This window comes from Glycine soja, chromosome 1, assembly GCF_004193775.1.
Source record: "Glycine soja cultivar W05 chromosome 1, ASM419377v2, whole genome shotgun sequence".
NCBI lineage: Eukaryota > Viridiplantae > Streptophyta > Magnoliopsida > Fabales > Fabaceae > Glycine > Glycine soja.
This window is the reverse complement of record NC_041002.1, coordinates 3,143,058-3,170,832: the sequence shown is the minus strand read 5'-3', so window position 1 is coordinate 3,170,832 and position 27,775 is coordinate 3,143,058. Positions and strand designations below refer to the sequence as shown.

The following is a 27,775-nucleotide window of genomic DNA, read 5'->3' as shown; positions in this document are numbered from 1 at the left end:
AAAATAATCATTACGGATTGTTGGGAGCCCAATTCAGATTCAAGACCCACTCCTTTGATGAGTTGCCCATTGCCTATGCTATCCACGAAGCAAACATAGAAGGTACGAAGTGTATATAGTTTTTTTTTTTTCGGGAATCTTACAAAACAATAAACAAAATCTCCATTTCATACTCTCAATATATGAATGATACATGACCAAAATAAAACTATAAATCAGACAGAACCCGGTGGCGCATTGAATTAGTATCTCCATTACAGTTATGGACATTGCATCCAAACCCAATAGAAAGATCAGAGTATTACGCATCCCAAGAAGTAAAATCCTACTACAATTTAGCACCGAGATGTCCTAAACCGCATTACATGAGCACAAATTCGAGTTGTCTTGGAAGAGGACCAAGAAATAAAAGCTAGATAATGTTCACCCCTGCATCCAGAATTACCAATCCGCAAGACTCCCAAAGGCATTAAGCCTGTGAAGGGGGGGAAAAAAAGGGGGGGAAATCACCTCAGTAATTCAAGAAGAGGTACATCTTTTCATTCATTTTTTTAATGAACTAGAAACTTGGAAGGGCAACAAACAAGTACTTTCAATAATGCTTTTTTACCATAAAGAAGGAAAGAAACCAATAGCTACCTTATTGGCAATGTTGTTGGAAAGCCAGTCCAGACCTTCGTAAAGGCCCTCCCCAGAGGTTGCACAGGTGCTCTGAATGTACCTGGAAAAACCAGAAGTGAGTTACATTACAACAGGATAGTTACTAATATAGCACAAGAAGGGCTTTGTTATTAAAAAAATTACCAGTGGCGCTGTCTGAGAGAGTGTAGACCCAACTTGTCGGTAATCTCAGCAGCATTCATTGCATTAGGAAGATCTTGTTTGTTGGCAAACACAAGCAATACTGCATCTCTCAGTTCATCCTGAAAATTTTTTGAATAAACATTTTATGAACATTGTTATTTCATTGCAAAAATACATAAAACAGAGAGCAAAAGAACAAGGAGACTAATACTTCTAGCCATGGATCATGATCCTTGTAAACAATGAAGTTGACAGACAAAGAAGCATGTTCAATTAGAAGCACTAAATTTTCCATGAGATTGAGTGAGTAAGAACAGGTCATTCAATTTCCAAACAATGTCATAGTGGCATCAATATACAAGAGTTATCAGAAATTATGGTCCAACAAAAAACAGATCAATTTAACAACAGCAGCGAGATATGCTTTCAGTCATATAGATTCAATAAAAGTTCTCACTACAATCAATAAAGACAACCATTGAATATTCATCATGTGCTAGACTGACGTATCGCTAGAAAAACAAGAGTCATAGTAGATAAGCAAAATAATTACACTTTCTGCTTAAAATGAACATTCATTTCATTCCTTCCTCAAAACCCAAGAAGCCATCTTTGAATGTTTCAAGACTACATAAAAGAATTTTCTTTATAGGTCACAACACGATTTTAAAACCTATCTTGACTAATTTACAGGTCCTTTCTTTTGGCCCCTATGTGATCCCAAACCTTCTTTATAAGAATGAGTTCCCTCTAAATGTCAGGATATCATCTAACATGAATAACTTTGAATATGAAGACATGGCTTAAAATTCCAAAATAAATTAACTTGAGTACCTCATTCAACATCCTATGCAACTCATCTCTGGCCTCAACAACTCTGTCCCTATCATTGCTGTCTACAACAAAAATAAGACCCTGGGTGTTCTGGAAGTAGTGCCTCCACAAGGGACGAATCTGCAAAGCAAATATAAGTATTCAGCCACAACAAGTAATGTTGTGTTGTTTGGAAGTGAAAGGCAAGTGATATATGCACTAAATATCGTGTATTTCCAGGGATGCTCGAGAATCAAAATTTTGACCTTGTCCTGGCCACCAACATCCCAAACAGTGAAGCTAATGTTCTTGTATTCCACAGTCTCAACATTGAACCCTGAAACAAAATAAATGCATCAATGCATATATATAACATAACATATTCACAACATTCCAGCACTCTGATGCACCAAATAGTAAACCCATAACACCCAACGTTTGTGAAAAGTAATATTAAAGTTGTCGAAGATTATTTTATTTACACAGCAATTAGACCATCTTCAATCCAGGATCTCACATCAAGAACCACATAATAACAAACATAATTTGGGATCTCGGTATTCAATTTGTTAAGGTTTTTTCGCAGATTTAGAAACATGTTGATCACACTCCATCTTAAGAGATCATCGACGCAACTGGCCTAGTTGCCCTGAAGTCAGTTATTATCATGAGTCCTAAATAATTAAGACGTTAGTAATTAAGATAATTCTATATAATCTAACCGGTAAGCCATATTCCTACAGGTAAAGAACAATTACAATACATCTATCAAGGTAGGAGAAAAAGAGAAGCATAGTTTAGAAACTCACCGATGGTAGGAATTGTGGTAACGATCTCTCCGAGCTTGAGCTTGTACAGGATAGTGGTCTTACCAGCAGCATCAAGACCAACCATCAGAATTCGCATTTCCTTCTTCGCGAAAAGCCGACTGAAAAGCTTTGTGAATGTCAGCCCCATTTCTCCTTCGGCCTGTGGATCCCTAATTTCACAATTCAAACAAATTTTCAATTAAAAAAAAAACTCCAAAACGAAAAGGAGCTTCTAATCAAACAGCACAGTTTTTCCCGCAGATCAAAACACAGTCACGTCAACATTACCGGATTCAACCAGATCTCAAACAAATCGAGAAAAAACAGCAGCATGAAAATCGAAACGGGTCGCAACGAATAATAACAGGTTCAAAAAAAAGGGGGGGGAGGGGGGGGGGGGGGGGGGGAAGGATCTGGAGAGATTGATCCGGAAACACTCAGATCAAAGCATAGAGAGAGAGAATAGCGGCAAACGAAGAGGTGAAACGGTAGAGAAGAAGTGATTCAATCGGAAATTGAAGTGCGAAGTGCAAAACTAAAATCTGATTGCATGAAGAGATTGAAAAAACGGAAAGAAGAGGATCTGAGGTTTGTGATTACTACCTTTGGAGATGAAAGGTTCGATTGCAGAAAGCGCTGAGAGAGAGAAATTGAAACGAAGGATGCTTTGCACCAACGCGAAATGGGGATGGTGAGAGAAGCGTCAACCAGAATAGAATTTATAAGAGCAACAAAGCTACGAGAATTATTTATTTCCTTCTTTTTACTTAAGAAAATAACCTAAAGCACCGTCTATGCCTCTCTCTATCAATTCTTAATTCTTCCGAAGCTTCCAAGCACATATTTACGACAAAACCAGTTAAAAGGAGAAAAAAAATATATTTAATTATAATATTATAAAAAAAATTAGTTTTATTTAAAATACTTACAAAATTATATAAAGAATTTATGTTAGGTTAAACATGATATTTCAATTAGTTTTTATATTTTTTTAGTTGAAAAGTTTTTTTTGACTATTAGTATTGGGTGAATATGTTTTTTTAATAGTCTTTAATATTTTTTTAAATGTTATATGAACTAATATTTTTAAAATATTAATTTTTAATTTTTTATATTTTAGTTAATTTTTATCTTTAATATATTTATTAAAATTTTTAATTATCATTTTTAAATAAATTATAATTATTTTATATTTTTAAAGATTAATTTTATTAAATATTTATAATTTAATAAGTTAAATTTTAAAATTTTAACTAATTTTGTAAATTAGTTTTGTGAAATATAGTCAGTTAATTTTATTAGACATGACCATATTTGGTGAAATTAGTTGATAAGGTAGTAAAAAAATTTAACTTCTGTTTAGGTTTAAATGTTTATATTTATCAACCTTTTTTACCAACTTCAAACTCAAATAAACTGTAGAACAATGATCCTATAAGAACATAAAAAGTTGTCATTTAAAAAAAAAAAGAATAACATTCAAACACAATAATTTATTTAATTCTCGAACCAGTTATACTACCGGTTTTCGATTGGAGCCAATTTTTTAAAACACTGTTGCCATTAATCCTCGTATAAAATATAAGACACAAAAACATAACCTAAAGCTAAGCTACATCTTCTCATACGAGAATCCAAACTTCGTCACCAAGCACCTTCACTTGTTTCTTGAAAAAATATTCAACTTGACGGAATGAGACGGAATGAGTGTCATTTGATAAGTTAATATTAATGGTTAATTTTTATTAAGAATATTACAGGAACTCATGATTTTTTTCTTTTTTTTTTTAAATCCTCTTCGAGCTATTAAGTTAATTTTATAATTCCTTTGAGATTGTATTTTCACACTAATGTTTTCCTTTAACATTAGTTGTCTAGTAAGACCAAATCTAATACCATTAACATTTTTATTAGAGATGTGTGTTCTGTTATCTGAAATTCAGTAATTAGGAAAATTTTTTATTTTCTCTAACTGATTATGTCCCGTTTATCGTTACCATTAACATTTTGGGATACCCCTAACATTTACTTTAACTAACACTATTCTATTTCTCTTACTAGGAACCGTTGAGAAGACAAAATGAAGATTTGCAGAGTATGCAAAATATAGTCGTGTGTGGCATAAGGGATGTTGCACTTGAACATGAACGGTGTCAGCTAAACAACGTAGAAGACAAAGGAAAAACGAAAATGATGCATTCTAACGTGAAGCTTGGTTTGAGTGTTTGTTTTTTTTTTCATTTTCTATTTTCAGAAAAAAAAATATTTTTAAATTTTTAAGATTTATAAAATATGTATTTAAAGGAATAATTGTGTTTTCACTTTTTCAAAAAAGATTGAAAACGTTAATTTTGGACCTGATTTTCAAAATGTTTTCAAAACAAATATTTTTAAAATTTTTAAGTAAACATATTTTTATTCTTATTTTCTGACAAAAAAATACTCAAATCAAACATCATTTAATATTCTTTTTTTTTAGTTTGTTCCAGTGTGAGCATGCCTACTATAATCCACACATATCTCGAGAAAAGATTATATCCTAAGGACCAGATTTGTTTACCACGGTGTAGGATTTGTTCCCCTCCCCCAACCTAGAACTCGCCTTACAAAACATCCCAGTTTGATTAAAATGGATACTTCACCTCAACAATAGTGTCCAACGTCTTTGATATTTCTTAATATTTTGATTCTTTATTTATTTTGATGGGCTCCATGCTATTTCTTATTAATTTGATTTTTTTATATTTATTTTGATGGGCTAATAAATAAACCCATTTCACCTAACACCATCATTACACACAAACACCCCTAGCCAACACCGTGGTTGACAACTCTAATGTAGGGAAAGAGGCGTCGATGGAGTCAAAGACCAAAGAGAGGTGTAGAACACAGTCTTGTTCCAAAAATACTCATATGAAAGTCACTAATTTTTTATACTTTTAGAAATACATTTAATTAATTATGCAACTATATTTCCAAAAAAGTCTTTTTGTAAGTGTAAAAAAAATAGTCTTTTGCAAAGGCTTTTATGAAAGTATATAAATATACTTTTGGAAAGGTCATTCCAAAAGACACTAATTTTTTTTATACTTATGGAGAATCTTTTTCAAAAGTATGTTTGCATAATTATGGAAAAGCCTATCAGAAAGCATGTTTTTATACTTTCATAAAATCCTTTTTGGAAGTATATTTTTTATAATTCCAAAAAGACCTTTTTGAAAGTGTAAAAAAATTAGTGCATTTCAAAAAGTTCTTTCCAAAATAGGGTCCCAGTCAAGTATGGTGCCATTAGAGGCGTTTGCTGATGGTGCCCGCATCAGAGAAGAGGGGGCTGGTGGTGGTGTAGGGATATTTGTGTCCATTCAAGTCTTTGGGGGTGCAAGAAGTAAAAGCACAGGGTGGAGTTGAACTGGTGCCATTAGCCCCTTGTTGCTAATGGGAGTTGCTAGGTGCACCCAGCAATATTGCTGGTGCACCCAGCAATTTATTGAAAGGTCAATTTTGCCTTTCATTTAAAAACATAAAAAACTTTATCCCTCTTTCGGAAGCTTTTCTTCTGTCTTCTCTCTTCCGCGAAAAAGCTTTTCTCCTCTCTTCTCTCTTCCGCGAAAAAGCATTCTGTCTTCTTCTCTTCTTCTCCGCGAGGCTTCTCCGGCTTCATCTTCTCCGCGAGGCTTGTCTTCCATTTGCATTCGAGGTAGGTGGCCTTCTTCTTAGCTTTCCTTTTGTTTTGCACTGTATGTGTAGCATTTAGGGTAGGTTAGTTGAACCTTAGGGTAGATGAACCTTAGGGTAGATGAACCTTAGGGTAAAGGACGCCGGAAAAAATGGCGGAAGCTTGGTGACGGTGAGCCTTCCGGAAGACCCGTTAGGGGTTCTTCCGGAACTTCCGGAAGAAGATCTTCCGGAAGATTTCCGGAAGAAGGGTTCTTCCGTAGGTAATGAAACGACTTCCGGAAGAACAGATCTTCCGGAAAACTCTCGGAACACCTCTTCCGGAATGTTTCCGGAAGATGTACTTGTTCCGGAAACATTCCGGAAGAGGGTTCTTCCGGAAGTCGTTTCAGTGGTTCCGGAAGCACTTTCCGGAAGAGCCTTCTTCCGGAATTGTTCCGGAAGAAGTACTTCTTCCGAAAGTAGTTTTTAAATTTTTTTTTTAAAAAAAATATTTTTTTTGTTAATTGTTTTTGTTAATTGTTTTAGTTTATTTTTTATATCATTTTAGTTGACTAATTTTCTAATTATTTAATTTAAAATTACTTATGTATTATTTTATAAATGAAGTAGTTTATTTGTATAAATAAAGTTGTGTATGTTTGGAAATATTTTTTTCCTATTATTGTTTTATTTGTATATATAATTTTAGTTGTGTATGTTTACTAATTATATATTTTGAAAGTAGTTGTTTTTTTTTGTCTATAAATAATTTTTTTTATTTTATTATCAATAAAGTTGTTTATTTGATTATAAATGAAGTTGTTTAATTTTTTTTTTAAAATTAAGTTGTGGATGTTTAGTAATGAATTATTTTTATATTAGTTGTGTTTTTTTTTTATAAATGAAGTTGTTTATTTTTTTAAAAAAAAATTAACTTGTGGATGTTTACTAAGTAATTTAGTTGTGTTTTTTTTAGAAATGAAGTTTCTTATTTTTTTTTAAATTAAGAGTTGGATGTTTACTAATTAATTTTTTTTTACATTAGTTTTGTTTTTTTTATAAATGAAGTTTGTTTAATTTTTTTTTAAATTAAGTTGTGGATGTTTAGTAATGAATTATTTTTATATTAGTTGTGTTTTTTTTATAAATAATTGAAGTTGTTTATTTTTTTTTAAAAAAAATTAACGTGTGGATGTTTACTAAGTAATTTAGTTGTGTTTTTTTTTTAGAAATGAAGTTTCTTATTTTTTTTTAAATTAAGAGTTGGATGTTTACTAATTAATTTTTTTTACATTAGTTGTGTTTTTTTTATAAATGAAGTTTGTTTAATTTTTTTTTAAAATTAAGTTGTGGATGTTTAGTAATGAATTATTTTTATATTAGTTGATTTTTTATAAAGAAAATTGTGTATATTTTGACCGAAAAAAATACGTGTTCGACATGATTTACAGATCATGGCCAGAACACGAGGTTTAGGTCGTGCCATAGGTAGAGTTGTAGGCAGAGATAGAGCTGCTGACGAGGATGCTGGCGATGTTCCCGAGAGGCGTAGGCCTACTGCCTCAGCCCGTAGGCTACGCGTTCATCAGATGACTACGGAGGGACGTGATATGGCTGAGGACGTCGCTGACATGACTGATGATGTCCCTGAGCAGCCTACGGAGGCACCTGAGATGCGTGCGGACGCACAGGGTGCTGATAGTGGTGAGGGGTCAGATGGTGATGATGCTGCAGAGGGATTCCCTGGTGGTCCACGTGACCCGTCAGTGCTCACATCATTTGCCGAGCATGTTGCACATGCCGTGTGGAGTGGACAGGTATTTTAATTTGTTAATTATTTGTCATTGTTTATTTATTTGTTTATGATTAATTTTTTTTTAATAATTGTATAATTTGTACTTCAAATCAGGAACGTCCTGATTTGAAGTTAGTGTCACATGGGAGGAAGCTGACACTGATTGGGAGGCCAGTGCCTGAGATTGAAGGCCTGGTGGCTGCCACAGGATTAAGTCCACTGATAGATTGTTCAGTTATTAATGGCGATCCTGGACTTATATCCGCATTTGTGGAGAGGTGGCACAGTGAGACTAGCACCTTCCACCTTCCAGTAGGAGAGCTGACGATCACATTGGATGATGTGTCGTCCATTCTACATTTGCCCATCACTGGCGCCTTGCACAGTTTCCACGCTCTTTCTACGGAGGAGGCCAGATTCTTGCTCACGGAGTTGCTGGAAGTGTCTGCGGAGGAGGCCAGAGCCGAGACAGCACTCACACGTGGAGCATATGTACGATTAGGATGGGTTCGTGACATTTATGAGACCAGATGTCAGGCCCGGCGGTGGATTGTCGCAGCTCGCGCTTATTTGCTGCACCTTGTCGGTTGCACTCTTTTTGCTAATAAGAGTGCAACATACGTGCATGTGGTCCACCTTGACGCTTTCCGGGACCTCGCTCATAGTGGTGGTTACGCTTGGGGGGTTGCCGCGCTGGTTCATATGTACGACCAGTTAGATGAGGCTTGTAGGACCACCACCCGACAGCTTGCAAGGTACTTGACGCTATTTCAGGTAAATTTTGTGTTTATTAATATGTTAGGTTCGATTATGATTTAAACATGTTTTTATGTTATGTTAACCTCAATTATTGTGTAGTGCTGGATCTATGAGCACTTCCCTAGTGTGCATCAGTGCGTGACTGACGACACATACCAGGAGACGTCCCCACGTGCTTCCCGGTGGTTGACGTCGAAGGCGCACATGAAGGGCATCACAGGAGCACCCTACAGGGCACGTTGTGATGGTTTGACCGTCACAGATGTGTCCTGGTTGCCGTACACGGAGCATCGGGGTGTTAGGGCGTTTCAGGAGATTTCATCGTTCCAGGGTCAGCTCAGATGGGGTCCTATGATCGTCGCAGTTCGACCGGAGAGGGTGGTACGCCAGTTCGGTTACATCCAGAGCATCCCTCCGCCGCCTGTTAGTGCACGATTGTAACAGGATCAGATAGATGACAGGTGGATGGAGTTTGCGGATCACTTACTACCTGCGGGTCAGCCTTGTTTAGTGCCTGGGCAGGTATCTGCGGATTACATTGAGTGGTTTTTCCGCATATCTCACCCTTTCATGACACCGACCCAGGCAGCTGACCAGCAGAGGGATGCACCAGCTGCAGACCCTGAGGACTACATACAGCCGCCCAGCTCCCAGGTTCCAGTGGCATTTGACCCCCCTCCATATGTGGTAAGATTATTTGCGCGTTTAATGTTTTATGAGTTGTTGTTTATTTTGAATTTCATAATAAATGTTTTTACTGACTTTGACAGGATGATTACGAGGGATATGAGGCGATTGCACAGAGGTTGGAGCGTGTGCTCAACCTTAGGATAGTCACTGCAGGCACAGAGTTATATGACATTATGCAGGACTGCCTGACGATCGCGAGAGGGGGACCCAGTGCTGATGGGACGGTCAGGGCTCGTCAGAGACGCCGCACGGACCATTGATCATTGTATTTATTTTGTTGTGTTGTAGTTGACATGAATATTTGTAATTATTACAGTTTTTGTTTAATATAGTTGGCGTGTTTTGCACAGTTTATTATTTTATAATATAGTTTGTTATTCCGATTGTTTGTGGTCCTTAAGCGAAGTTCACGGTTGTTTTAAATTTATTTTTAAAAAAAGGGAACCTAGAATCATGAGTTTTGTTTGTAAGAATTACATAAAAAATAAAAGTTTTTAAAATGATTAATAATTCATAAGTGAACCCTTTTTCCATGTTCAAGTACCCATGTTTGGGATTTTTTTGCGTGGGTGTGCCTGTGCCCTGAGACAATGGAGGGCGGCCATTTCTCATGTTTGGACGTCAAAGAATCCAAAAAAAATAGTCCCGTTCCCCAGTTCCGTCAACTAACACGTCAAAACAAAGCCTCAAAATCCAAAAAAATAGGAAATGAACCCTTTTTCCATGTTCAAGTACCCATGTTTGGGATTTTTTTGCGTGGGTGTGCCTGTGCCCTGAGACAATGGAGGGCGGCCATTTCTCATGTTTGGACGTCAAAGAATCCAAAAAAAATAGTCCCGTTCCCCAGTTCCGTCAACTAACACGTCAAAACAAAGCCTCAAAATCCAAAAAAATAGGAAATGAACCCTTTTTCCATGTTCAAGTACCCATGTTTGGGATTTTTTTGCGTGGGTGTGCCTATGCCCTGAGACAATGGAGGGCGGCCATTTCTCATGTTTGGACGTCAAAGAATCCAAAAAAAATAGTCCCGTTCCCCAGTTCCGTCAACTAACACGTCAAAACAAAGCCTCAAAATCCAAAAAAATAGGAAATGAACCCTTTTTCCATGTTCAAGTACCCATGTTTGGGATTTTTTTGCGTGGGTGTGCTTGTGCCCTGAGACAATGGAGGGCAGCCATTTCTCATGTTTGGACGTCAAAGAATCCAAAAAAAATAGTCCCGTTCCCCAGTTCCGTCAACTAACACGTCAAAACAAAGCCTCAAAATCCAAAAAAATAGGAAATGAACCCTTTTTCCATGTTCAAGTACCCATGTTTGGGATTTTTTTGCGTGGGTGTGCCTATGCCCTGAGACAATGGAGGGCGGCCATTTCTCATGTTTGGACGTCAAAGAATCCAAAAAAAATAGTCCCGTTCCCCAGTTCCGTCAACTAACACGTCAAAACAAAGCCTCAAAATCCAAAAAAATAGGAAATGAACCCTTTTTCCATGTTCAAGTACCCATGTTTGGGATTTTTTTGCGTGGGTGTGCCTGTGCCCTGAGACAATGGAGGGCGGCCATTTCTCATGTTTGGACGTCAAAGAATCCAAAAAAAATAGTCCCGTTCCCCAGTTCCGTCAACTAACACGTCAAAACAAAGCCTCAAAATCCAAAAAAATAGGAAATGAACCCTTTTTCCATGTTCAAGTACCCATGTTTGGGATTTTTTTGCGTGGGTGTGCCTGTGCCCTGAGACAATGGAGGGCGGCCATTTCTCATGTTTGGACGTCAAAGAATCCAAAAAAAATAGTCCCGTTCCCCAGTTCCGTCAACTAACACGTCAAAACAAAGCCTCAAAATCCAAAAAAATAGGAAATGAACCCTTTTTCCATGTTCAAGTACCCATGTTTGGGATTTTTTTGCGTGGGTGTGCCTATGCCCTGAGACAATGGAGGGCGGCCATTTCTCATGTTTGGACGTCAAAGAATCCAAAAAAAATAGTCCCGTTCCCCAGTTCCGTCAACTAACACGTCAAAACAAAGCCTCAAAATCCAAAAAAATAGGAAATGAACCCTTTTTCCATGTTCAAGTACCCATGTTTGGGATTTTTTTGCGTGGGTGTGCCTGTGCCCTGAGACAATGGAGGGCGGCCATTTCTCATGTTTGGACGTCAAAGAATCCAAAAAAAATAGTCCCGTTCCCCAGTTCCGTCAACTAACACGTCAAAACAAAGTCTCAAAATCCAAAAAACTACGAAATGAACCCTTTTAACAATTAAATTTTTGGACCACTGAAACAACGCATTCAACTTTATTATGGGAATTAAACACGCCGTAAACATATAAAGGTTACATCAACAAAAAAACAAAAAATTAAACATGACATTCAGTTGTTTAGCGACGTCCCACTGACCTCGTCTTCAACATATTTAGTAAAGACAGCTAAAATTTCTATTGGTCCATATTTTTTCCAGTAGTTAGATTGTACTAACACCTTCAGCAGTTCTTCGTTGGTGATCAGCTCATTTATTTCATATTTTATAACCGTATCTGAATACTCAAACCGAGCTGGTTGGCGGAAAAACAATCGTCTTACCGTTTGTGATTCGTGAATTCCAAGAGGGGGGATCCCTTTAGGTGCAACTTGCTTGATTAAATTCTTCAGTTCATCGATGGTACATGTTGAAGGAATTTGAAATTTCTTAGGATTTTTTCCTGTGAACGCGCAACCAACAAATTTGTTCTGCGGTGGCATGTTCCATTTGCCGTTGTAATACAGGATCGCGTCATGAATACGAGGCATAGTGCGTTCAAGTAAGTTTATTATTCCATCTGGTGTTCTTCCAACGGTGCATAATAACTCAATCGGACCAACACAAGAAAATTGATCATTACACATTAACATTGTGTTGACATCGTCATCATTTATCAATTTGATACACTCAAAGCGAATTTGGTTACCTGTATCGGTGAATGGCTTCCGGTAGTGAATTTCATCCAAAAATTGTTTGTCGGATAGCTGAAGGGTATTGTGTATTCTGGTTTTTAGGCTTGCAAAATCACACCTATTTGGTACTCGAATGGGCACCGGAGTTGAAGTTTGGAAGTAAACCCCAGTATCATTGTGAATAATCGATCCATTTGGATAAATGAAAGCCAACCTTGAGTTGACAATCGTCTGACTGCTAGTTTCTCCTAGAAATGCCATAGTTTGTGTATCAGTTGGGAGATTATTTGAAAGCAAGATAATGTGTGATTTAGTAGCCTAGTCTGCCATATATATAGATGGTTGTGACCGAGCCTTTGTTTAACTTTGTTTACAAAAAAATAGACACGCGTAAATGTGTAGTCAAGTCAGCCAATGTGTTGTCGCTAATGTGTAGTCAAGTCAACCAATGTGTTGTTGAGCGACTGCTAGTTTCAAAATGTGTACTGAAGTCAACCAATGTGTTGTCACGCTCAAACTGTAACACGCATGCATGTCATTATGTGTTGTCAATTATGACAATGATGTATGCTGTACGCGTAAATGATTTTTGTTGGACCAACAATTTCCTTGCTTAACCAAACGAGTAGTTGATAATATTAATTGGTTAGTGACGGGTTACAACGAATTATATCGCATAATGAATACAAATAAATAAACAATGAATGTTTAGTCTTCATTTAGGTCTACATAGTGTGTTTTGAATGACATCAAGCTTGTGTATTCCTGCATTCTACTAATATATGGAATTGCCCATTGCTTTGCCTGAGAATAACAATTGGTTGACCACAACAGCGCTGGGGGCGGCAACGGACAATGGTCTTTCAAATAAACCTGTTGTACATGAACAAACATTATATCATGCGCTGACCGTGCCAAACGAACAAGCGAAGTCATTGCATAATTGTTACACTAACTATATTCAATGTACCTGAACAAAATGATTTCCAAACACGTGACCGACACATATGATGCGGTGGCCAGAAGAGTCAGGTGGTGGTTGACTTCTAAGAGGGAAAAATGTCATGCTTTGTTGTTGGGACAACGATACAAGGATTACGTTATACCGTGAAGCAATCACATATCCCATGTCTGTTATATCCATCCACTTGTCCACACTAACCTGAATGAACCAAACATACACATGTAAGTAATTTAAACATTGTTATTAAAAAAAATTAACCTAAAAACATACCTTTGAAAATCCATCAACAAGTAGGGACAACTTTAATTGTTCAAATCTCTCTGTGCCACCGAAGAGGTTCATGTACTCATGCGACCACCTGCCAAGTTCTTTAAGCAATTCATTACGCACTAACGGCCACGAATCTTCCCCCATACCTAATAAAGCGCCAATGGACCGATATCCACAGTTACCGTCCGCTTTCACATCCACAACGTCACGAATGAAACCTTGAAAGAATGACGCAAATTGATCCAACATCGGGATGATCCTTGTTGGCTGACGCGGTTGAGAACATGATGCACTTCGTTTCACTGGAGAGTTGCTGCTTTGAACAGAATGAAAAGCATCAACATACTCCCAGTAAGACGGATCACGCTTTGTGGATGTTTGACTTCTTTTCATCGGTTTCTTCGGTGCACCTTTAGTGTTCACCTTTGATGGAGGAGGGCACATAGAGTTATGATCAGGGTATGCGATTTCTCGAAGTTTACTCTTCAGATTTACTTTGCCAGCCACATCAAGTTCATCAAACCTTTTAGATATGACCTCTATTTCTTCCTTGATGGTGACTTCCGTCTCACATAACCCTTGGTCTGAAAAGCAAAGTCTCCTCCAAAAAAGATGGACTGACTCCAATGGGATGCTGCTAGCAGTATACCTAGAAAGCTCACATGCACAAGGAAGCCCGTGCGTGCTTCTCATCACACAACCACAAGAAGAGAGATTGTTGCCGAGATAACGTAGACGGTCAATCTCAGAAGCAATCTGATTTAAAGCATCCCTCGAAACCATCCCAAGAAGCCTCTTGTATAAGGTTTTTTTATATACATGGCCAACCACATGCGTACTGGTTTCAAAGGATGCTTTAATTTCGACGTGTTGCAGCGTGATCATGTTGTTCATGGCATCCCAAACACTACATAGGTCTCCAACGCTATTTTGTAGTACTCTTTTGAGAGCCCAATGAGGTGATTCAACCCTACATTTAAAATACACAACAAACATGAAAATATACAACAATTAAATACCATTTAATATTAATCGTTACTAACAAATAAAATCAGTTGTTAATACCTGTTTGTTGTTGTGTTGCCTAGGTGCATGACCTTATTCGTCCATGCTGTAATAAATTTTTCCTTGTGGGGGATAATCCATGTGTCGTTAACATAGTCAACGAACATCGGCCAAGGCGAACAAGCAACTTGAAACTTCTGATATGACTCATGGAACTCGTATTCGGACGGACAATCAACCAAAGTATCCCAGTTATCCATTACATAGTCCCACGCATTTTTTTCCCCGATTAAAGATTTGCACTTCGCCTTCACATTCTTATCGATATGAAACCTGCACAACAAATTAGTAGACTCGGGAAACACAGTTTTCACTGCATTCATCAGTGCTAGGTCTCTGTCAGTGACAATAACAAGAGGGAGGCGATCGTGTCTTAAAAATAGGCCTCGAAATCGTTCCAAAGCCCATACAATATTATTAACACGCTCAGCCTCCAGATATGCAAACCCAGCAGAGAATGTCATCGCCGTTGGTGTCACTCCAACAAAGTCAAGTAGTGGGAGTCTGTACCTGTTTGTTTTGTAGGTACTGTCTATAAAAAACACCAGATGACATGCATTGCATAACTTTACTGCATCTGGGTGACACCAAAACAGATCACGCACCACAACTTCATCCTTCAATCTATGCCAATGAATGTATTGATCACGTTCGAGAAGCTTCATCAGATGCTGCATTTCGGTATCAGCTCCTCTTATTGAAGAACGATATGCACTTCTTGCATTGTAAATTTGCTTTATCGTGGTGTAACTGTCGGCATTGTGTTCCTTCAACGTTAGCAAGATGTTTTTCGGTTTCACCATCGACTTTGTCATATCAGCAATAATTTTCTTTTCTTCCTTAGTCAATCGCCCGGCGTATGGATGTCCAACTAAGGACTTCGCCAATTCATGATTATGAATCCCACAGATCAACTTCACCATCCAACCTTCCCCTCCACGCACTGGTTTCCCACGAAGCCTGAAGGGACAACCACATTTCCTACTCCCGGTGTCTTTTCTAACGAATTCTTTATTTCTACACTTGTACGTACCACTCCTTTCACACCCAATTAACACAAATGAACTTCTTCCTCTGCTACCGGTCTCTGTGTCAGATCTCATAATCACTGCAACAAATCCATTTTCATGGGCAACTGTTCGAGCCCATTGCAAAACATCATCTCGAGTAGCGAATACCTACAACGCAACCCTAACACATTAATTTTCGTACAAACCATCAATTCAACCAATGACTCAAATTATCTATGATTACCTGAGATGTATTAAAAGCATTTGAACAATCGACATGTCGTTCATTCACTCCACATTCTTCTTGATTATCATAATCATAATCCATATGAACTTCTTGTGACATCGCAAAGTCATACCTCCATTGATCTTCGTCCATCTTAAGGACATATGCATCATACACAAGTACATTCAAATTATCATATAACCACATCCAAAAATTTACTACACCTTAAATAACAAACATATTAATAGGACATATGCATCATACACGACTATATTAAAATTATCACTATATTCTAAATTTATAACTACATTATTTACTTAAACTAAACTTATCACTATAATAAACAACTAATAAAACATTTTTGTACCATTATACATTTAAGTTACCTAAATCATTTAATATTATACCATTATACCTAATTAAATCAATAATCCACAACATATATAAACCAGAAATAAAAAAAAATTATAAAACAGAAATATATATATATATATATACCATTATAAAACAAAAAAATTATAATCCACAATATATATCATTATACCTAATTAAACCAATAATTCATTATTAACTAACAGAAATATATATAAAACAGAAATTAAAAAAATTATAAAACAGAAATTAAAATAAATTACTAATAATTTAACATTCCGGAAGAAGGTTTTCCGGAAGTTACGAAGGCCAATTCCGGAAGAAGTGCTTCCGGATACTACTTCCGGAAGACCTTCTTCTGGAATTGGGCTTCTTAACTTCCGGAAGACCTTCATCCGGAAGTTAAGAAGCCCAATTCCGGAAGAAGTGCTTCCGGAAGTAGTTTCCGGAAGAACTTCTTCCGCAATTGGCCTTCACCACTTCCGGATGAAGGTCTTCCGGAAGTTACGAAGGCCAATTCCGGAAGAAGTGCTTCCGGAAACTACTTCCGGAAGACCTTCTTCCGGAATTGGGCTTCGTAAATTCCGGAAGACCTTCTTCCGGAAGTTAAGAAGCCCAATTCCGGAAGAAGGTCTTCCGGAAGTAGTTTCCGGAAACACTTCTTCCGGAATTGGCCTTCGTAACTTCCGGAAGACCTTCATCCGGAAGTGGTCATTCCAGACCTTCCTCCTTCTGTGCCTAAAATTTCTTCCGGATACATTTTTTACTGTTTTTCTTCTCTAAAAGCTAACCGGAAAACGAAATAAACGCGTACCTCCGACAAAATAGGAACAACAGCCACTAATAAAACTTCAAATACGGAACACGGGACCACCAAATCTTCAAATACTTCACTTCACGGGACCACCAACAGACTGCTGAAGGGACCACCACCGAAACAACAGCAAACGGAAGAAACAAACAAAGCAAACGGAAGAAGAAACAAAGCAAACGGAAGAAGAAAGAAAGCAAACGGAAGAAGAAACAAAGAAAGCGCAGTAAAACACAGCCTGAAGACGTTAATTTAAAGAAATTTACACAAGGGCAAAATCGTCATTACATACGTATTAAAAAAAAAAACTAACTTCCGGAAGAAGCTTCTTCCGGAAGACTTCCGAAAGAAGCTTCTTCCGGAAGACAATGGAATTCTTCCGGAAGAAGCTTCTTCCGGAAACATTCCGGATGAAGTTCTTCCGGAAATTGTCTGTGAGTATTTCCGGAAGACACAAATTAATCTTCCGGAAGAAGATTCTTCCGGAAACTTTCCGGAAGAATTATTTCCGGAACTTTTCCGGAAGAACCTTCTTCCGGAAGAATAATTGCTGAAGGGCAGTTTCGCCACTTCACTGTTTGCTGGGTGCCCCAGCAATAATGCTGGGTGCACGTAGCAACTCCCGTTGCTAATTTATTGGCTTGATACTCAATTTGGTCCATTTCTAAGTGCTTTGGGCAATCTTAGTCTTAAGCACATTTGTGATATTAGCATGAATTTGTGATCTTTTGGTTCACTTTAGGGGCTTTTTGTGCTTAGCACACTTATTTTGAGCTTGTCACTTGTTTTCCAGGGGTCTGTATACCTATCACACTTTATTTTGAGCTTGCCAATTGTTTTTCACTATTTTTTTCTAAGTCTCGAAAGTTTTGCGTTTAGCACAACTTAGTTTGTGCTTTGCACCCTCTACTTGGCGCAAAAGTTTTAGGTTTAGCACATTGATTCTAATTTTGTCTTTGGTTTCTTCAATTCTAATGTACTCTCTCTTTGGTTTTTCATTTTTTTGCACATGTTTTAGTGTTGTAAATATTTCTTCTTTGTCAATTATTGTTTTTCTTTTCCCCTTTCTATTTGCTTTCTTTTTCTTTCTTTTGTTGGGTTCTTATTTGTTAGATCTTGTTCCTGGTTGCAGTTTTGTTTAGCTGAAGAGAAGGTCCCTAATAAGGAAGCTTGATGATGAAGTTGCTGCTTTGCCATTTGATGTGCCAATATCAATTATGTTTTTCAATTTTGTGTTTAAATTCTGCTTTTAAATTTTCCGTAGACTCTTTAGTGTAGACTATGATGTTTGAATATGATTATCTAGTGTCTATGTTTGTGATGTTGATTGAGCACTATTTCACTTTTGATGGATTGGATGAATGAGTTAAGTGTTGGAATGCAAGTTGATGAATTTGATTGAATATGTTTCAAAATGCATTTGAGTTTTTGGTAGAACTTTAGTGCAGGTGATTGCATGCGTGGTTAATGAATTTGAGCCTTTGAGCCTTTTTGCAAATTTGTAGTGTGGAATGACAGTTGTGTTAGGAGAAGTGTGGTTGATTTTGATTTATTCTCACCATTCACTTGGTTTGCATTCATGAATTAAGATGATCAAGGCACTTTTGTTTTTGTTTTATCCACTTAAGCCATAAAGCCAACTTGAACAATTTTCCTTTGCTTAAACTTTTGAGCTGAAAGAAAAAAATTCATTGTTGATTCGCAACCCCATGAGCTTAATAAGAAAAACCATGTTTGAAACCTATGCCTTAGGTGTTAGAAAAGTGTTGTTTGAATTATGATGCTTGAAGCAAGTTTAGGAGAGTTGTGACTTGTGGAAAGGGAAGTTGGAAAGAAATGAAAAAGAGTGGTTATACATAGTATGTACATACACATGTAAAAAAAAAATGCAAAATTGAAGAAAAAAAGATTGAAGTAAAAAAAATGAAAAGAAAAAAAATAGGGTTGTACACAAATAAAAGGGTGTAAAGTTCTTGGTTTGTAGATTTGGGCTAAGGAATTAAAGAAAAGGAAGGAAAAGGGGGTTCTTAATTGAAGCATCTTGATTCAAATGCATATTTTGATTTCTGTTTCTCCCCTTTGGTTTTGAACAATATCTAGAAATAAAAAAATTGTAGCCTTGCCCCATTACAACCCAAATAAAGAACTTATGAGGCATGTGTGAATTTCTGTGAATTATTTGAGAAGAACATCAAAGTTTGTCTGTATGAAGTTAGAGATGAATTCGAGTGATACACTATCTTGATACACTTGAGTGATGAGGGATACACAGTTTTCCTTGTGAGATGTTAGGATTCCTTGGTTGTGTTCATTAAGGGTCATTGTCACCTGTATTAATCTCTAGCTTGTCCTTGCATCATAGAGATACCTTGTACTCTTTTGTACCATGGGACATGCGAAAGTCTTGCTCATTTGAATTGGTTCCAATGCTTTACTTTTTGAGTTGTGCATAGTTGTTCAATCAATTAAGGAATGGGTTTACTTGTTCATCGTGTGTGTTTTCATGTCTAGAAGTTTACTTTTCTCTTACTTTTAATCCTTGCCAGGCCTTAAGTTTGTTAGTAATAGGAACTTTAGTTTAGATTGTTGCTTTTTACTTGTGAAATAAATTTTTATTAAGTTTTGGCCTTGTTTTGTAGGAAAAAAAGTGCAGAAAAGGAGTGAGAAGTTTTGGGAGTTGCACTTAGCCTAAATGGAATTGAGCTTAGCACTGGATTACCTGATAATGCTTTTGGTGAAGATTTGATCTCACGTTGGGCACTTAGCACGATTACTCTTGTGCTTAGCACAGTAATCTGGAACATAAAGAAGTCATTTTTAGGAACTACGATTAGCACAGAAGTAGTTGTTGCACTTAGCACGTCACTTATGAGTTGTCACCTATTTAAGGATTTCTTTGTACTTTTTTTTGCAACTTTTCATTATTCACGTTTTTTAAGTCCATTCTCTGCATAAAAGCTACGACAGTGACATTTGTGCTCTTTTATGGCTTCTTCATTTCTACATGGATTTTCTTCCTTTTCATGGCTAGGAGTAGCTAATTCCTTAGTTGTTGGGGTTGGATCTAGTGAGACCCACTCATGCTTTCCTTGTAAAACCCTAACTCTAACCTCATTTTAATCTATTGCTTGATGCTTCTCTACTTCTATGTTTATTTTCTTAATTAATGGTTTTATCACCCGTTTTCATGTTTATGAGTTGAAATGTGGTTGGAAAACTCTTTTTTACTCTAGATTTGAAGTAAAGCAATCGTTGGATTTAGACTTAGGAATGTGTTTAGATTCAATGATCTCTCTATTAATGCTTGGGTTTATAGTAAATTCCTTTATTAATGTCACCTAAGGGATTGGGGGTTTAATGGGGAATTTGATCTCAATCTTCTAAGGGATTAGAGATTGATGAATTGTGTGCATTGAGATATATTGAAATGAGTGTATGAGTTGGGTTTCATAATTGCTTTGTGTTCATTGTGCATGAAGAATAATGTTTCATGATGTCCAAACCCGGCAACATTAATCATATTAAGTGCTATCCATTTTTACTGCATACCACATGTTTGATAAAATTCCTAAATGTTTTTCTTCAACATTTTGTCCTTAATTGTGTGTTGCTAAAATCTCTATTAATTAGTGTTAATTTCCAATCAAAATCATCATTATAAACCTTATTCTTTATTCTTTAGCCTTAGTTGACAAATTGTGAATAAGTGTTTGATATTTCAATTCTTTAGGAAAATCATACTTGGCCTTTCCATTTTATGCTATTTATGCAATTTGGTTCACTTGCCAAATATTATTAACAATCCTTTCATTATACTAAAGTGTTCAATTAGGTCCTCACATTTTAAAAAACTTCAATCAGGTCCTATTATTTTTTTTAAAATGCATCAATCTAGTCCTTTCTCTAGTCCTTTCTGTGAAATTTATGAATAGTGATAATTTTTAACCGTCACTTTAATTAAAAATTAAAATAAAGTAAATATAATTTAAAAATTAAGTTTTAAGAAATAGTAGCAATTAAAAACCTTTACTTTTTTGTTTCACTCCTCTTTCTTTTTCTCCAACCACCCAATTGCAGCCACTGAGAAAACCATCACAACCACCAACAATAACAACAAAAACACAAACATATATGGTTTGGTGGGATTTGGTGCAAATACACCGGTTTGCTAAACGTGCCAACGATCCCGCTAGGCATCCTAAGCATCAACGATTGGCACAAAACATCAACGATTTCTTAAGAGGCAGCTTTCACTCGACCCAAAACCAAATTGGCACAAAACATCAACGATTTGTTCTCCCCAGAGGTTGTGATTGAGTTGTTCAAGGTAATGGCTAAACTGCGTATTGTGGCGGCAAATCGAATACTGGTGGACACTTATTTCGATGCTCGATGTTAGAGCAGTGCCTTTGGTGAAGAGGTGTTTTGTGTTGCAAACTTCTTTTTCTTCTTCCAATTTCAAGACAAGAAAGTGAAAGTTTATCTCTTTTTTCTCTCAATTGGACGGAAAAAGAGAGATTAAAACTTTTATCTTCTTCCAATTCTTTTGTGCTTTTTTCTCAGACCAATAGAGGCATGAAGAGAAGAGGAATGCTTTTAATCTTATTCCAAATTGAATTGCGTGAATATGGTGATGCATGATGTGTGACATAGAGGAATAATGATAATCACATTCTGAAAATGGTACTGTGTACTGAAACTGAAGCACATATTGTGCTTGAGTCTTCTTTGTTAACAAAAATTTCTTTCTTTATTTTTCCAAAAAACCTATGTCTGAAATAATGCTTACAAATATATTGGTGATTAAAAACTACCACTACTTAGGGTAGTATAAGCTCAACCTTTGAGTGTATCTTCAGCAGTTCATATTTGGGAAGATAAATGGGTCCCTGTCGTCCTTGCTTTGCCTAGACAGAGATTTTCTAATGATCTCTCTCTCTCATGTCAGGTTTGTAGCTGTAGCTGATATGATCCATCGATAATCTAGACAATGGGATACACAAATTCTTAGATCTCTTTTTCCTGATAACAATTCTAAAAAATATTGGCTATCTCTATTTCCCTCTCAATCCAACAAAATAAACTGATGTGGAAACACTCAAACGATGGTCTTTTTTCTGTGAAGTTTGGATACCATGTTGAGCTCAAAAGATCCTCTATAGGAGTCCCTTCTCCCAGCTCCATTCATGGTGATTTATGGCACAAGTTGTGAAAGATTACAGTCGTCCTGAATTTTGTGTGGAGGGCTTGCAAAGACATCCTCCCGGTGATGTCCAATCTAAAACTCCAAGTTTATCATATCTGTTTGAGGTGTGGAGAGACACCTGAAATTGTGGTCCATGCTCTCCTCTTTTGTGAGAAGAACTTGGTTTGCTTTTCCCCTTAGTGACATTTTTTTAGTGTAAGATGATGACTATGCTTTTGTTGATTGGTTTTAAGGTAACTTGCAGAGGCTTGACCCGAGTGCTATGGCCAGAATTTGTGATTTGCTTTAGGCCATTTGGAAAGGGAGGAATGAATGGGACTTCAACAAAAAGAGATTTCCAATCTGGCTCCCTCTGAACATGGCAGTTCCCTGAATAAGTGAGTATTGCAACCGATAGTTTATCCAGTTACAATATAGGTGTTTATAAGTGGGAGAAGCCTTCTTAGGGGTTCATCAAAGCTAATATGGATGCCTCAATCCTGGAGGGAAACGGGACCAACCTTGGGGTGATTTTTAGATACCATAATCGTTGGCTTTCTGTTGGACCATTGAGCTATCTCAGCAACTTCTTTTCTCCAGGGTTATTTTTAAATTGAATTGTCAACAACTTTTCTCAACTTGGATGCCTCAATCCTGGAGGGAAACGGGACCAACCTTGGGGTGATTTTTAGATACCATAATCGTTGGCTTTCTGTTGGACCATGGAGCAGGAGGCCTTCTAGAGGTCTTAGCTATGAGTTAGTTAGAATTGAGGATGTTCCTCCTAGATTTGGTTCTTATGAATGATGATGTAAGGCCGTTGGCCAAACCATTTTCTTGCTAATATTGCATCCTTTACCTAAGAAAAAAAAACCGACAAAATTTACAATTCTAACAGCGTTGTCTCAATTGGACGGGAAGAACTTAATTGAGATAATTTTTAAAATTAGAGGACCTAATTGATTTTTTTTAAATATCAAGACCTAATTGAATACTTTAAAATAATTAGAGGATCAAATTAAGTATTCTAGAATCAAAATAAACCCAGCGACGATCATTGGGGAGTGGGGCAAAATTTTACACATCTCATCTGAGTGAAAGCCTGTCAAAAAGGTGAAGCGCTCTAGTCCATATAGATGTCAAATTTTTAATCTTATCACAATCATGTGACTTGCGAAGAAAAAAAATCCTCAATTGAGAGTTCCACTCCAACCAAAATTGATAATGTTAATACAACATAAACTAAAAATGCATAATTTCATTCATTAAATTCTTCCCTATTACCAATATAACAGCATTTTGAAATCAAATCGGCATTACAAAAACATTAGGTGAAAGAAATTAAAAGTTAACTTCTAGGAACCACGCCTAATGCTAACCACAAACCATCCGGCACTATATTTTGATGTTGAAATAATCTGGGTCAAAGTGGTGCAACCGTACATAACCATCTTCACCTCCACTTGAAAAACTACACAAGAAGAAGAATATGAGAGACCAGTATAGAAGTAAAAGAAACAGTCTGACAGTTATTAAACGAGACCATTAAGAAAGCTGTATCACTGAAGTGCAGTGGTGAGTCCAGACTCGAAACTATTAAATATTTTGATGCACATAATTGAAAGAAAAAAAACAACCAAATGTCACAGAAATCAAATGGAGAGCCACATTTGCAACATGATTTGAAATTACAAGTCATAAAATTTTCAATTTACTACATTGATCGACCTCTAGAAAGCTAATGTTGGAATTTGTCAGGAATTTTCTCTTCAAGCTCAAGGCAATTACAGTAATACAGTTATATAATACAAAGAACAAGTACATCTAGAAGCATAAATTTAAAAGTTCCACCTAATTTGAAGGGCAAATAATGAAATAAATTATTAGGCAACAGAAATGGAATATTAATAATTTCATCCGTTCACAATCAAAGAACAAATCAGAACCAGTTCATGTCATGTTATTATGCATTCTTCCTACATCTATCACCATAACTACTATATTTAACTATAGGGATCTTCATTCAAGGTTAAATTTCACGTAAATATTGATCTGCATAACCAAATGTTGAAATTTATGCATTACACATATATCAACAATTATACAAAATCCAGGTTTTGATTGATCAATGTAGTCAATCCCACCTAGTAAAACAGAGAGGTGTTTATATTTATACCGTACATGTTGGACAACTATGCGTAGTAAACACCAGATATTGAGATTTTTAACAGTTGTGTGAAAAAACAGTGCGTGTTTGTTATACAAAATAGAAGGTTTAACTTTAACAAAATCATGGTTGTCAATTTCTCCAACAAATCAAAACAACAGAAGGTTTCAAAGAATAAAAGTATGTCATGATAAAATATAAAAGGGAGTTGAAGAACACAGAATATACCTTTTTCCATCAGGGTTAAAAGCCAATGCATTAATTGGTCCAAAATGCCCTTTTACACCCCCAATTTCTTCTTGAAGAATCTAATCAAATGAATAACAAATATGAAATAAAAAGCAAAATAAGTAGATGTTACATATCATTAGAGAACTAAACATAGTAAAGGAAAAAAAAAAACTTACCTTGTCATAGAATTTGGCTTCAAATTTGCCAGCACGATGATCAGTAGTAGTAACAGCTGATGCATCCTGACCACCTCCAAGTACCACCTACACACAGGACACGGAATTCAGAAAATCATACAAGGAACATATGACCAAATAAAAAATATAAGGTCAAAGATGTTCATAGGGTACTATCAATGATGAAATATTTTGGATGTGCATTTATTTTATAAATTAGGGCATTGACAATGTACAAGAATCATGCTTGTGGTCTATGTGGAATAAATCTCTAGCGAGAAAGAAAGGTGTTGAAAATATATTTAACCAGGTTCCCAAAATTATAGGATGCCGATTTCAAGGATAAAGACCTCAATCAAATAAAGCAGAAGAAAAATTACTTGCATAGATAAATGACAAGAATATCACAACACAAGGTTAAGTAATTTACAACACACAGATACATACATGATCAAGTAGAGGTGACATTGCAACTGCATTGACCGGCCGTTCTGTGACATATGTCTTGATAAGAGTCAATGTTCTAGTATCCCAAAGCTAAATAAAAATTTAAACAAAAAATATTAGGAGAATAAAATCAAGTCATGAAGAAAAGACAAACATGAGAATTAACGGAAAAAGAAATCAGGGAAACAAAAAGTTCATACCCTAGCAGACTTGTCAAGGGAGCCAGTAAGGAAATGCGAACCATCCGCAGACTTAGCAAGTGATGTCACGGTCTTTTTATGGCCAGATTCCTTGTCTGACTCTTTAAGCAGTTTTCCCGTCTGCAAACAAATTAAGTAAAAGTGTTAGCAAAGCAAAATGTAATGGAAAGAAAGAAGAGGGTCAGGCAGGAAGGAAGTGAAATCACCTCAGAATCCCAAATACGAATAACAGCATCTTCACCGGCACTAATAATGGTTCTGTTGAGAGGTCCCCAAATAGCCCTATTTATTCTTCCCTGAGGACCCTTAATGAGAAGCACAGATTCCCCAGTCTCTGAGAAACCAAACCATTAACATTGCATTAACCTTAGCGATAGAAATAGCAATAGCAATAGCTAGCAGTTGTAACGAAGAAAAGTCTTGTTCGGGTAAACTCCTCAATAAGCACTTCCAAGAGAAGCTAAAATAAAGAAAATTTCTCTCATTAGCTAATTTATCAAAACTGTCTCACTTAAATTCTCCCAAAAACCAATTTTGACTTGTGCATAAGCTATTTATTCTTCTAGTAAACGTTTAATGAGAAATTTATCCAAACAAGACCTAGACCAGTAAGGAAAAAAGGAACTTACGTTCAGCAGGATCGTTAGCAATGCGTTTGACATGGATTGCAGAGGGCAATTCCATAAAGGGATCAGTGGTTATAACGGCAAGCTTATCGCCGACCGCGAAATCCACGGACCTCGCCGGGGAATCGAAATTGAAGGTGAACAACTGCTGACCGGTCTGCACGTTCCATAGCTTGGCGGTCTGATCCGCACTTCCCGTTATGAGCCGACCCGAATCTCCTGAAGCAGCATCAGAATCCAAATTAATTACTATCAGTATCAATATTATTAAAAAGCTGAATTGAAAACAGTGATGAAGAGCTTGCTTGAGACGTCGCAGCACCAAACGGCGCCGTTGTGGCCGCGGTAGGTGCCGAGGCGTTCGCCGTTGTCGGCGAACCAGACGGTGGGGTTGTGGTCCTTGGCGCAGGAGAAGAGGAGATCGCCGTCCCTGTTGTACTTGAGGAACGTCAGTGGCCTCTCGTGGCCTTTCATCAGAATCGGCCTCATGTTTAATAATAATAATTAGGGTTTTTTGGGAATACTTTTGTTGAGATTTGAGAAGCGATTACGCAAATGTATAGGAATTTGAACTTTGAAGGAGAAGCGCGTTAGAGAACGTGGGTTCTCACAGGAACGCAGGAAGCACAAGGTAAAGGGCCTGCAGCGTGTGGCGGTGTATTCTTCCGCTGTTCACAGGAACGCAGGAAGCACAAAGGTTTAACGAATGAAACATATATATATATATATATAATCGTAAAAAAATTTCAAATATATTCATGACATGCATATAATATATTACGTTATACTTTTAATGAACTATTTAATTTAATAATTTATTATCTCTTCCGATGTATATTTTTAAAATCTTTAATTTTAACTTGAATATAAATTATTAATAATTAAAAAAAATATGTATCACAACATAAGTTATTTATTATAAAATAAATCTAAAATATAATTATATTTTAACAATTTATTTATTAAGATTTATATTATAGTATAATTTATATATTTAGAAATATTTATTTACTATAAAATTACAAATTTTAGTTATATAAATTATTCTATGCAATGCTTAAAACTTTATAGTGTGTTTGATATACTGGAATGAAAATGAATAAAAGTAAATCAAGATAAAAATTTTGAATTAAAGTATAGTATAAGTGGAGGTCTTACCTCTTTTTTTTACTCATTTTCAACTCTGTCATGCAAAAACAAATGGAGACTAAAATACTAGCATCAATTGGACCATATAACAAGTTGTAATTGAATATTATAAACTAATTTTATAAGAGTTACACTAATTTTCATTATAATATAATTTGATAATTCTAATCTATTCACTTAAGTCCATCACGTGACCTTCAATAAGTATGTCATGTACCATCATCAACTCATCCTTCCTCAGCCTACACCCCCTTTTAGGGCATCAAAATTACAGAGAAATGAGCTTCTCTGAAACAAAAGAATTACAACAGTGGATTTTGTTAATTCCTATTTATATAGGTAAACCCTTTGTTAAGGAACAACTGAAAATTAGGTACATATAATAGGAGGAGGAGAATCCAATAGATCCAAGAAATTTAACAAAAAAACCATTTGTAGTAATTTTGATGTTATCTTAGCTTAGTAATGTTTTTATGTTCTTTTAGTCTCACCTGGTTTTGCTTACATCCATGTGAACACGAGTTTTTTTAGAAAGAAAAAGAAAAGGCAAAGGCTTAAACCGAGTGTTCTCATATTCACAACTGATATGCTAACAAGTTCAATAATAAAAAAAAATGCTTAAAA

The 27,775-nt window shown here is 36.3% G+C and overlaps 2 protein-coding genes and 1 long non-coding RNA gene across 4 annotated transcripts; 1 reads left to right on the top strand and 2 right to left on the bottom strand.

Annotated features, from left to right (window-relative positions):
- Positions 1–103: 103 nt before the first annotated feature.
- LOC114409837 (ADP-ribosylation factor 2) lies at positions 104–3,185 on the bottom strand. Its single transcript, XM_028373472.1, has 7 exons — positions 3,030–3,185; positions 2,427–2,596; positions 1,884–1,954; positions 1,639–1,758; positions 805–923; positions 640–721; positions 104–475 (listed from the first exon to the last, which is right to left on the bottom strand). The coding sequence occupies exons 2-7, from the start codon at positions 2,572–2,574 to the stop codon at positions 470–472; spliced, it is 546 nt and encodes a 181-aa protein (XP_028229273.1). The 5' UTR covers positions 2,575–2,596; positions 3,030–3,185; the 3' UTR covers positions 104–469.
- A 14,501-nt stretch (positions 3,186–17,686) lies between these two features.
- On the top strand, positions 17,687–23,028 carry LOC114409830. Of its 2 annotated transcripts, none has more exons than XR_003666215.1 (2): positions 17,687–20,061; positions 21,919–23,028. It is a non-coding gene; the product is annotated as an uncharacterized LOC114409830 (long non-coding RNA). The 2 variants fall into 2 exon arrangements; XR_003666214.1 differs by having other exon boundaries at positions 17,700–21,297.
- Positions 23,029–23,288: 260 nt separating this feature from the next.
- On the bottom strand, positions 23,289–26,704 carry LOC114409822 (eukaryotic translation initiation factor 3 subunit I-like). Its single transcript, XM_028373449.1, has 8 exons — positions 26,308–26,704; positions 26,006–26,221; positions 25,583–25,710; positions 25,377–25,496; positions 25,177–25,266; positions 24,730–24,816; positions 24,551–24,630; positions 23,289–23,626 (listed from the first exon to the last, which is right to left on the bottom strand). Exons 1-8 carry the CDS (start codon positions 26,489–26,491, stop codon positions 23,551–23,553), a joined length of 981 nt encoding a protein of 326 aa, XP_028229250.1. The 5' UTR covers positions 26,492–26,704; the 3' UTR covers positions 23,289–23,550.
- Between the last annotated feature and the right edge of the window lie 1,071 nt (positions 26,705–27,775).

Coding starts and splice junctions, on each gene's coding strand:
- LOC114409837 (XM_028373472.1), bottom strand. CDS start 2,574: ATGGGGCTGACATTCACAAAGCTTTTCAGTCGGCTTTTCGCGAAGAAG. Junction 1,955..2,426: donor TACCACAATTCCTACCATCG/GTGAGTTTCTAA, acceptor ATTTTGTTTCAG/GGTTCAATGTTGAGACTGTG. Junction 1,759..1,883: donor ATGTTGGTGGCCAGGACAAG/GTCAAAATTTTG, acceptor TTTGCTTTGCAG/ATTCGTCCCTTGTGGAGGCA.
- LOC114409822 (XM_028373449.1), bottom strand. CDS start 26,491: ATGAGGCCGATTCTGATGAAAGGCCACGAGAGGCCACTGACGTTCCTC. Junction 25,267..25,376: donor CCCTTGACAAGTCTGCTAGG/GTATGAACTTTT, acceptor ATTTTTATTTAG/CTTTGGGATACTAGAACATT. Junction 24,817..25,176: donor TGTCACCTCTACTTGATCAT/GTATGTATCTGT, acceptor TCCTGTGTGTAG/GTGGTACTTGGAGGTGGTCA.